At 29.6% G+C, this 12,776-nt stretch overlaps 1 protein-coding gene across 5 annotated transcripts in view; it reads right to left on the minus strand.

The window, feature by feature from the left end:
* Positions 1–3,200: 3,200 nt before the first annotated feature.
* Positions 3,201–12,776, minus strand: part of ZnT63C (solute carrier family 30 member 1) — a 31,946-nt gene continuing 22,370 nt past the window's right edge. For all 5 annotated transcript variants that reach the window (XM_031987521.2, XM_031987522.2, XM_031987523.2 and 2 more), the window contains exons 5-8: positions 8,614–8,731; positions 5,417–5,632; positions 4,706–4,816; positions 3,201–3,496 (exon numbers count right to left, since the gene is read on the minus strand). In XM_031987521.2, the coding sequence (XP_031843381.1) occupies positions 3,299–3,496; positions 4,706–4,816; positions 5,417–5,632; positions 8,614–8,731 (643 nt within the window). In that variant the 3' untranslated portion in view covers positions 3,201–3,298. The remainder of the gene's footprint in view (positions 3,497–4,705; positions 4,817–5,416; positions 5,633–8,613; positions 8,732–12,776) is intronic.

Consider the following 12,776-nt stretch of genomic DNA (forward strand, 5'->3'; position numbering starts at 1 on the left):
TAGCAGTGAATACAAATGCAAATAGAAACTTTGTGTATAAGTAATACATTCAATATAATACTAAGTTATAATAAATTATGTGTCTATCGTTATACCATAGACGAATAAGTGTATAAAGACTTGTGATTTTGACTTTAATGTTACAAAAATAAAAAAACGTATTGTTCAAAAAACACGTTTGAAAAACCACCTTGCGATGCATTGAAAGATTACATTGCAGATTGAATCCTTAACAACCCGAAGCTGTCTCGAAGAAAACGGTCATAAAGAGACGTTTTATTATAACACTGAGAAAAGAAAAAATCATCCACAGACGGCCGTCGAGAAGGATATGTTTAACTATAGTGAAATTATAAACTAACTTTATAAATGATTGTATATATAAAATTTACGTAATAGAATAAATTAATATAAATAATAAAAATGTCGAAAGCGTCCACATCCAGCCGTAACATTAATGTCAGAAACATCCTATCTTCATTGGGGATCACCTTTGGAAATGTACAATGAAACTTGTGCGAGCAAATTAAAAAAACAAACACTCTGTTTCAAGAAAAGAATAAAGCAAGAATGCATTTTCGTCTAAAGAAAAAAAACCGTGTATAACGGACAAACGACGAAAGAAAAATTCTACAAGCACGAATGAGACGGATTGAGAATCAATACAATGGAATTAGATTCTTATGATCACAGATAGTGTTATCAATCGGTTACCGTTATCATAATTCATTGATTTTAAAACACTCCGTATAAAATTTAAAAAATAATCTGTTTATTATAATTAAGCGGTGGCTATTATTATTAATTGCGATGATTATACTTATAAATAAACAATAAGAAGTCTTAACAAATTCATATTAAATGAACCATTCCTTCGAAACCTACTTCTAACTTAAGCATACTTTCTGATGATGACTCTAAGAATGAAAATTCTTGGAAAATACGTACATAAATCTTTTCCTGAAACATATCATTTATCACTTCAAAACATATGCTTTCGTAAATGATTTTCTATTTTATATTATCAACTACTTATTCTTATAGAAAATTTCAAGTTCCACAGTGATCACAATAAACAGATTCCACTGTATTAGATTGCTACTTCCTATCTACAGGGTTTAATAGAAAAGTTCTCAGCTTCAGTGAGTCCATTTGGGAGTCGTAAGTCCTGCTCAGCAGGATATTCTGGATTCCGGGGTCCTTTTTCGCAAATTTCGCAGTCGACATACCTCTATGCGAGATTGACTACCTACAAGCTAAAATGCCATAGGGACAATGGGAATCGTTCACTTGCAATGTTCAGTTGGATAGCTATAACAACAGTAACGTCTCTTTTAACATATTATGCCAAATATATCCCTGAAATAAGGAGACCCTACTACCACCTATTATAAGAAAATTAGATAGCGCGGCAGCAATTTCCCTTACTCCTGTGTCATTTGATCTTGTAAATAATCGACTTCTCGTTTACATATAATAGTAAGATGAATAAAGTAATATAAAGATCAGAAGCTCACGAGAAAGAATATAATAATGTTTTGGAAACAAAGTACCGACGTCTTACTTAAGGTTTTTGTGGTGTGCTGAAAAGGTTTGCCTACATTCTGACATCTTTAATCTGAATAAATAAATAAAAATAGAAAAATCTGAATAAAACCAATTTTCTTTAGTCATATAGTATTTTTACCCCGTTAGAACGGTCCTGGTACGTGGAAATGCCTTAACCCTTTGACTCCAAACATTTTTAGATAGAATAAAACAACAACCCCTATTTACAGATTCATCTGTATAGTTAAAACGTTTAATGTTTACTGATGTTTCACAAACATTCTTTATTTAAATAAAGACTAAACTTTTCAGCCCACCTTCATTTTTTTTTTTTACCTACTTTTCAGACACAGGAACACTGAGAATTGTTACAGGTCTTTCTGATGCGACAAGATTCAAGGCATTGTTCTGAAGTTGAACATAATCAAGATAGTTGGAATTAGCTGACAAGACTAAAGTCTAATACAGCCAGGACGACCGCTCAACGGAAGAAGAAAATAATGTTACAACATATATGTGAGAAGAAGCCTTGTGATGTATTGGAAAATTGCATCGTAAGGTGAATTACCCTTAACGACCTGAGGCTACCTTAAAGAAAGTGGTCATTAAAGGGGATTCTGGTGTAACAGGTTCCAAAAAATGGTTTCTCCTTTTTCGCGTGTGTCAGTAGTGCAATATTTTAAAAACATGCTCTTAAAATTTTGAAATAGTATTCGAGAAAATAATAAAGTAGAAGTTTATTTAGTCGTGCGTGTCACAGAATATGGTGAAAATATTAAAATTAAGGAAAATGAATATGTTGAATACATTGAGACAAATGGGTACTTGATTCAGAAATATTAGAAAAAAGAGAAACCTGCCGAAACATAAATTGAATTTAGTTATCGAAATTATAAATTTTAATGGCAAGTATTTTGAAACTTTATACACGTTTTTCTCAAAACTATGTTTTTTAAATTGATATGCACAATAACTTAACAACAAATTAAATCATCAATTTCAAAGAAAATTAATTTTATTCGTTATACATTTCTGCAGAGATTATGCCTGTGATCGTTACTTTATTTTTCATTTATAATATTCATCTAATAATTAACTCAATATAAACTCAACTTATTTAGCAAGAAAAATTTATTTTTGATGGAATAGCTATAGTCCCCACAGAAATTGACCTTAAGAAACTTCTTTATCTTTTAGATTCTAATAATTGTAAAAAGAATGACACTGACGGCCAATAACGGTTAACATCATTGACGAAGACACAAACAATTGTACACAAACTTTATACGATACTGAAAGAAGGTAAATAAATAAATGTACTGCAATTTAAAATAATATTTTTCTATCTGCAAAATAATAATTTCAAAATAATTAATAATTTAAAAAATGAAAAAGCGAAGAACATATATTAAACAGTCATTTAATTTTACTGCTGTTACATGAGAATCTCCCCTTAAAACATATTTCATTACAACACAGTCAAAAGAGAAAGAGACATCCTCAGACAGCTGTCGAGATCGGGTATGTGTCGTCACAGCGAAATAATAAAATAACTTTGTAAATAATTGTATATATAAAGTTTACATAATAGAACAAATTAGTGTAAATAAATAAAAGTGTCAAGAACGTCCACACCCAGCCGTAACAATATATAATGTATATCAGTTTATTGAATTTTTTTATAATAACATTGTAACGCGCCGCAGATTTTTTTGTTATAGAGGTAGGTATGGATAATACGAATGATAATTTAGACAACTGATGTATTAACTTGAGAATGTGGAAGTTGGACGGAATTATGCGAGACAGGCAGCGATAGTAAATGTCCGCGTTCCATTTCGTTTACCTCTTGTTGTTCGGTTCCTCTCATAGAGCCAGTCGAGCGTGCAAGACTATTCCGTTGTCTGCACATATACGGTGTTTCTCCGGGCGAAGGAGTTTCACGGCCCTGAATAAAAATGTCTGTTATTTTAACAATTCAATATGCCCACAGTGGAGCAAAGTTACATATTAAGCCTTTGAGATCCTATTCTCCTACGCATTGCTATGATCTTATTAACCCTTTGCGCTCGAGAAACAGCTCTCAGTTACCATTTGATCCGACTCAGCACAATTATAAAATTAAAAATTTAGTATTTAATTTTGAATAATGCGTCAACATATGAACAATTAAAATAAAATAGTTCTGCCCCTTAATTTATGCTAGTTTTTTCTTTAGTTGCAAATAGTATTGTCAATATTTTATCAGAAAACAAGGAATGCTTATAAAAAAAATATTATCGAGTACAAAAGGTTAAAATATTTGTGGTTTTGTACGCTTGTATATTTGAGCATTTTATTTATAAAAGTATTTAATTTTCACGCATCTGTAACAATATGAATGTGTTTAAATATTTTCATATGGTAGTGTATGTACAGATAGACTGAATAGTTAATTTTATGCTAACAGTTACGTATTTTACCAGTTTTTCTTATTCATTAAGAATAAGAGTGAAACATTGAGAATACTTCGGACCGCAAAGGGTTAAGATTGATAATTAAAATGTATCTATTGAATCGATTACAAATAGTTTTGTGTAGAACTGTTATAAATTCTGACTCACCTTCATTACCTAAATATTATTGGTAGATTAGTGACAGTTAATGATTACAACTAGAAATTTGTAACCAGATCAACAAATATAATTTAATCATCATCAATAATGTGTAAACACTTTGCCCCACTATGAATATGTCAAGTACGTGTAACAATTGTCAATTAATTATAAAATCTTAAAACGTTCAAAGAGCTCCTATTATAAGGAGTTTGCAATATTATTTGTCCTTCAATGAACTCAAAAACCATTAGGTTCAAATTAATTACATTAAACAATACAGAATCATTTACCAATCACAACTTAAAACGTTAGGCGACGAAATCTGAGTTTCATCAATTAGTGTGATTCATAATTGTATCACTTGCACAGATACGTATAAATAAATTACCTATAACTGTATTTGTATCTGATTTAATAGCTTCTAAGCATCGTCCAAGACATTTTGGTTTAGGATAGGGAGAAGAGGGGTTTGTATCTGCCTTCAAGGTATACTGCAGATGGAAAGAGAGGATAGGAGTTAAATTATACAAAAATGAGCAGATATAATTTAAAACACGTACCTGTTTAGAGGGACCACAACAGGTCGCATGATTGCAAGGCTTGTCGGTTTTTGGACAGTCCAGTACACAATCTTCTGTTGGTGTTTCCTTAATTTCACTATTAGATTGGTACTGGAACATAACAAATATTTTTAATTATTAATCACTGATGTTACTTTCCCTTTTTATTATCAAACATACAGATATAACTGATTTAGCAATTGTAAAATATTCGTATTAAATATTGACACAAATTCAATTCTCGATTGTTTATACGTAATTAAGGGTTTCAGAAAGAAATTGTTTATAACTTTGAAAATATGAATGTTTTGACTCATGTTCATCAAACATTTTTTCTATTATTTATCGGATACTGCTCACCCTGAAGTCTTGAAACATTTTTCTCAACATTCTATATGATAATTTTGATAATTTAAAAAAACTGAAAACAAATCTTGTATAAACGTTTGAAAGCCAAGCAGCGCGATCAAAAGCGCCAGCCTATCGCTTCGTAGGATTAAATTGAGTTTATTTATTTGTGTTCCTTTTAATTATTTATTTTTATCGTTTTTATTGCCTGCTTAGAAATAGAAAAATGGGTTTAGAATTTGTTTATGCCGAAAATAGGAAAGCGTAATTCAGTTTCTGAGCTAAACAAAGAAAAGACAAGTGGCACTCAGACGCACAGAAGCACACAAAACTTTTCCATTGAAACGAAAATAATTTACTTACATCAATAAATTCTGGCTGTATCGTCGTAGAATGTATGCCTTCGTTGTGAAAAAATTCTTTAACTTGTTCCGCAATTTTCATATACTCTGATAAATTTCTGCACCTAATGTGCGCGGAAGCGATGATACGGTCACCAGCTAACTGCCACACATGAAACTCGTGCACAGCCAAAACACCGTCGACATTTTCGAGTAAGCGTTGTTGAATAGCATCAACCTACAATATAAAATACATATTATGTTTAATTATATATAGAGGAACATTATACACGTAATATAAATTACAAATATTATTTATACATACAAGATGTACTAATATAAAACGGCTTACTATTATTATAAAGTTCAAACAAATCTCCAGCACAGATCTCAAAAACTGAGAACTTGAGAGGCATGAGATTAAAGAAAGAGATTAATGAGTTTTCTATTCTTTTGATACGAACAATATATAAGCGGTACATTAAAAAATATTTTTTCTCCATAGTTTGTTGTATTGCAAAGACGTTGCATTGCATATTTGATTGCGTTAATTCTTTTCAATATTTTACGAAATTTTTAATGACACAGTCAGAACATCGATTAACTATATTACATTTATCTATACCTCCTTTAATTTTTCAGTTGCTGTTACATTTCAGTGACCATAAAAAAGGAATAAAGTGTTTCTAATTTACGTTACAAGTAGAGCAGGTACCAATGAAAATATTTTCATAAATATCCTGCCAATTAATTATTGAAGTTACTCCAGTGAAAGTAAGTCCAAACACGATGCAATTCTTTTTCTTCTGAATAATTGCATATTATGTAATTTAAAATTAATAACACTGTCCAACACAATTTTGTGTTCAACTAATCAAAATGTGATTCTTGCAGACTTTACATGCTGAATAAGAATCTGATAACCTGTTGTCTTCAAATGTAACACAGGAATATTACTTTTCAATTGAATAATTTTGTCATTCAATAATTAGTAAACATTAAATGTGACATTAAAGTGAACTCACACAATTATTGAACGCAGAAATAAATTCATAGATTTTTCATTTAACCAATGAATCGCCCATTTTTACGATCATTTGGAATGGCAGATAGTTTGAAGACTAAAAGATGTATGATCTTGTGGCAAATAGAAAACAAATTGATAAAAAAGATAAATAGGCATGATAAAACCATAAAACCAGGAAATAAGTGCATCATATTTTCCTTATGTAAAGAGTATCGACAAAACAAAAAAAAAGTTAAGAAGGATACATTTATATAATCTACGATATCTTACGATTTAAATAGTTGCTGTCAAGTTGACCTTATCGATTATCAGTCTCACCTTGATAGAAGTTATAAATACATATCGGGATATCAATACAAAGTAATTAAGCTTGTACTCTTAACCAGTTAACTGTTTTTAACGAATGTACTTGTCACGAAGAAATGTTAAGGTTTTGAGTTATAACGAGTACACTCGTCCAAAAACAGCTAACTGATTAAGGGAATATTCATTTTCGAAACAACCAATTTTATACGTACGCATTACTCGAATGAAAATTTTTGAAAAAATTATTTATATATATAAACACGTACACATACCAGAATAAGATACATATTTTTCAAAGAGGTCGCAAACGCTAAGTAGTTAACACTTAGATTTACGGATGTTTATTGTACAGTTTATTCTCTCATTCCTAAAAAACCTGATGTTCGTTTGTTTATATCTAGAAAATTAGATGTTTAACACTAGAACTACTGAGCAAAAAATCAAAACCAATCATTTTGACTGGTACGATAGTTCTAGTGCTAAGAATGTATTATTGGGAAACACATTCGCGTAATTGCATCAATTAAAATCGATCCAAACATTTACCAAATAATGTTTATACATTTAATATGAGGCAAATTAGTCCGTTCCGTGAATCTAATGTTAAGCCTGCTGTTCGATAAGCATACAGAAGAAATTATGCAAGAGGTAAATACTTAGATGTGTGTTTGTATTACTTCGTACATTGATTGTGAGATCGACAGGAAAGCATTTCGCAATAAAATAAGTGAAAATTTCAGGAAAATGAATTCAGAAAGCCCAGATTTAAATATTATGCACAAACATTCGAAAAAAAGTCACAGCCAAAAGCCGAGAAGAATAATGAAAACATGCTGATTATTTGGTCACAAGATAATGGAACAAGGGAGAGTATGGGACAATTTTACAGACTAAGGACCGTTTATTTTGGATATAGTGTAAGTCTATGTTTTGACGAAATTATTGCACAAAAATAAATACAAAGTTTATAATAAATTTGCAAGTCAGTTCAAAGACGCATATGTTTTCATATAAAAAATGAATCTCTTCCAGTAATTTTTTAATCATGTCATACAGTTGCAGTAGAGCAACTTTTAGTTTACGATATGAGATTACCGTGTTTTTACTGTATAAATATTTCTTTTCAGTAGTATTATTTTTTCAGTAAAAGTTCCTTTTATCAAAGAATGATCTCAACACATGTGATGAAATTGTCTTACACGTGAAAAGCCGAAATATCACTTTAAGACTCAAGGTATTTTTGACAAAAGCAGTCCATATTTGGACTCATGGAAACTGAAAAGGTTTATTTGTATCGATATTAACATTAAACGTACCGTAACCGGTCAAATGTCCGATTTAAAAATTTTAAAATATCGTCTAACTTGTTTACGTTTATTTTCTAACCAGTTATTTGACTGGTTACAGTAGGATTATAGAAGTGCCAGTACGTTTAGTATTAATCTCCATTAGTTTTTCTTCACTTTTCTTTTTCAGTATTCATTCATCTATCTGTTACCAATGTCCAGATTTTCATACATACTACTTGGATTCCTTTCTTATTCGTATAACTATCACTTTCTATCATTCCTGCCTTTCCTTCAATAATTTACTTAACCAATTAACTGCATTTGACGAGTATACACGTCATCTTAAAATAATAACAAAAATAGAAGTTCCAAATTCATTTGCTTTTTGTCAAAATTAAATTTCTTACAAACTGAGATTGAAAAAGTAATTCTGTTTCCGAATTCGTATTTGAATAAGAAACTTTTCGAGAATTATCTGGTGGAAATTTCAGATCAAAATTCATATTGGACAGTATTTATATGAAATTCTGACGTACGTTTCATTTCAATCACCCTAAACATAATGTATACATATTACATTACTTGAAATAATGTTACCTGAATATGTGTTGGTACAGTTTGCAAAAGAATCAAGGCAGATTCTTGCAACAATGGCCACACTGACCGCAGAATGAGAATAACTAACAAAAGTGAAAGAGCTGGATCAATGTAAAATCTGTAAATAATAAAAATGTTATGTAAACACTAAATGAAATGACATTTACAAGACAAGGCTGCATAATATAAGTAAACTAACTATGAAAAAATAGATCGGAATAAAACTACAGGATGTCCGAAAAATATGTGACATAAATAAAAAAGTCTTTTGCCATTTTTCTGTTTCTAAAATATTAGTAGTTCCAAATGGAAGGTTCGATCCCCGGTTTGCACTTTATATGCTAATCAGTTCACAAATTATGAGTGTTCGACTATATTACGTTTCTCTAACAGTATCCAAAAACAGATGCTGATATTTTCGTTAGGAAAATATAAAAAACATTACAAGAAGGGTTTAAAACTTTAACACTAGAACTAACGCACGCAATAAAATGATAAGTTTAAATTTTCTTATTCCACAATTATTGGTATCTTACTAGATACCAATAGGTTTACTAGAAAAAATAATTTTATATCGTAATTTTATTTTCCTAATTATATTCTTAAAACTTTGAATTTGCATAACGATTCACAGTCCAGTCATAACGTGACCAAAGATTTTAATTAAAAACTTATATGCTTTTAAAAGACGAATCGACCATTACATATTTCATCATAAATGTCCAGTGAGAGAAATATTTATATGTCTAATATTTTCAAACTATGTTTCCTAATTTTGCATTATACTTTAATTAAATCTATATATTAACTAATATATATATATTAGAAAAATATATTAACCTTTAAGCATGGTCTCGGAGATCTTTATATGAAATTTCGTGAATTTTGAAACCAATGAAATTTTCATTATAAAGTTGACACTATTACTAAGTAGAGACATTTAAATAAGTAAAAATAAATAAATACAACACATTTTTTTATTAGTTGTTAAATGAGAATATTTAACATTAATCAATAATTCTCAGATTTCCATACTTGAAGGTTAAAAATAGTGGGAAAATCGTAGACATCTCAAAAAAAGCCAATAAAGCACACCTCAAAAACAGCCATAATTTGCGAAATGTTATATATTTTTTAGACATCCTATACATTTTTAATTTTGAGAGGAATAAATATTCTACAGTAAAATAATATTACATTACAATTCCGTAAATGTTAAATCTGAATGTAGATGGGGTGTATTTTAATCTGTTGTATAACTATCAAGGGAATGATTGTATATCAAACAATAAGTCAGAAGTATACGATAGATATTTTTCATTCCAGGTATCATTTTCGAAAAATCTTCGAGAAAAATAGGTACGCAAATGTAACATTGGCTATTTCTTGATAGAACGAACTCAATGTTTTTTCAAAACATGGCTTCAAATTAAAAAAAAAGAGTTATTCTACACTTCTTATTTTTTTCTGTATGCAAAATAACTTCAATTTGTATTTAATTAGGAGTTAAAACTTGATTAGATTTATTCGAAGTTGAAACGTGAAGTAAAAAATTCTGTTTTATGTTTTTGATTTATTGATTTACTTTTATATAAAATCATACCCTTTTCAGTTGTCATCAATTACAGAGCATTGTATAGACTTAATGAAACAAATGTAACGTTTTCGTAAATCGGGTGGAAATATCTCATAGTACTGAGGGAAGTACCTAAGTGAGTTCCTTTTTTGAATCTAAGAACCATTGAATTATAGGTAAAAATTAATAATATTTAAACTATTCTAGTTTCGTGAAAAAAAGTTCAAAAGAATCTACTTCATCTACCGCACTGCACATTTTAAGTGACGAAACCTTTTCTTTTAATTGTACAAGTTTTTTTTAAGGCTGCTTTCATACAAAAACGAATGGAAAACAGGAAATTTCACCCTTTAAAATGAGTTCAGGTAAACTGTTGATAATTTTTCATATAAGATTTAATTTTCTTCTAATTTTGCCCACCAATATTACATATTAAGGTTCAATTGATCAATCACTGAGTCATTAGGTAAGTTTAATACAAAAAAAGTGATTAATTATTAATTACTTGCAAACACTAGTAAATATTACAAAACGTAGTTTTATTAAATTTACCGGACTTCACTACTAATTATTAGTATTTAGCAGTAAATGTAATTATTTCGTGTTATTAATCTTATTGACCAAAAGACGTGATCATTATTGATATTGGCCGGTAATTATTGATACAAACCGAATTTATTACATGAACCGAAATATATTCATTGACAACTGTAAATATATTGAAGAATAATTGCAGAGTATTCTAAAAAATGTACAAACTACCGATCGCTAATCCAATAAAATTATAACACAAATGTTTGCTTTTCCATTTGAAATAAATATAATATAAACATAAATTAAAAAAATATACATACACACATATACATTCACTTTAAATTATTAAACTCGTAACTGACTTTAAAATTATTTAAAGAACATCGTTCCAGAACTAGCATACCTAATATTCTAGACATTAATGAAAAAAATAGCAAATATTACAACAAAATTCGGATAATTATGATAAGATAATGAATTTGAAAAACGTGCCATTCTTAAGGAAGCATAAAAAATGTTAAATCAAGATAAGTAAACCTCGATTTGATTTAAGTTATTACTAAAAGAAAAAGAAAATTTTAAAAACGAAGGTACACATCTACTTTATAAAACAAGTAATGTTTATCTTTTCAGATCCAAATGAAAAACGATGACCTTCGTAGAAAAATAAGGAAAATAAGATTTTATACAGAATGAAAGATTAGTATAATGCTGTTTGACAAATTACTAGGAACAGAAGAAAAAGAAATGGAAAAGTATGAAAGGTATGTATAACAAGTATATGAGATCGGTGCTCGTATTTGTTTTTCAATTTTTCCAATTATACCAATGTTGGGCATTTGAATAAAACTCTATTCAAATAATAATAAGGAATAAATAATTAACTTTTAATCGATTATTTGTCATGCAAGTCATTCATCACTTGTGTGCTGAATACTTATTCGTCATTACTTCTTATTCGCATTTACGTTAATAATAATAGAAAGGCGATGTCATTTACGTTTCTTATATCATTGTTTGCAGCGTTGGGTAAAAGTTATTTAAAATAACGAATAAATTCAATTTATTTATTATTTGTAAATAATGAATATATTGATTACTCGTTATTCGTAAATAGCAATCAGATTGAATTTGTCATTTTTTATTCGTTATTTTGAATAACTTTTACTCAACACTGACCAATGCATCAATCTTATTATTGTGAACCTTTTGTATATTATGTGACTGTTTCTTCTAAATTCCTTCACTTACGCATTAGCCTATCCCGTACTTTTTACATATTATATATTTTCGGTTAACCTCTTGCGTTAGAAAGATGTACCACGTACGTTTAGATGTTCCAAAATTGCCAATGACGTCTTACACACATCGACAGTCCTGTTGCATTACATACACTAAACTCTTTCGAAATGTGCCACTTTATACAAAATTATTAGTAAACAAAATTAGTGTACATATCTGCCTAAAATAGGTAAAGACAAAATTGTTCGCGCAAGACTTCGCCAAATTTTTGAATTAATTTCCAGCGCAAGAGATTAAACTACTGCTCGTGTTGATCAGAAGTAGACTAATGAGACAGAAGTTAAGGGGAATGATGTGAAAGAAGACTAGGGTCAAAAGAGAGTGTAGAATGAAGGGCAAAAGGGATGTTGACAATGCGATGTCTGAAAAAGATAAAAACTAAGCGAGAAGGTAGGGGAAAGAAGTTATTCCTTGGAGTAAAGGGTTCTGCATCAGAGGAAATAGGAACAGGAAAACTAAGGAACAGAGTTTGAGAAAGAAACTAGAAGAGGACTTGAAATTATCATGGAATATTGCAGAAGGAGGAAATTCCAATAAGGCATATGGAAAGACAGGAACAGAAGAGCTACCATGATATTTGTTAAAGGACTGCACGAAGGAGAGGAAAAAAGTAAGGCTTAGGTTAGTAGGGTAAAGAATTTATTGTAAATCTATGGAAATCCCATTTCCCAGGATATTTTGCTTTGTCCTTAGACTGGAATAAAAATATAATAATTGATCAGTTTCACAGTCGATCCAGCTTATTTCTTAA

Source organism: Nomia melanderi, chromosome 3 (assembly GCF_051020985.1).
Source record: "Nomia melanderi isolate GNS246 chromosome 3, iyNomMela1, whole genome shotgun sequence".
Taxonomy (NCBI): Eukaryota; Metazoa; Arthropoda; class Insecta; order Hymenoptera; family Halictidae; genus Nomia; species Nomia melanderi.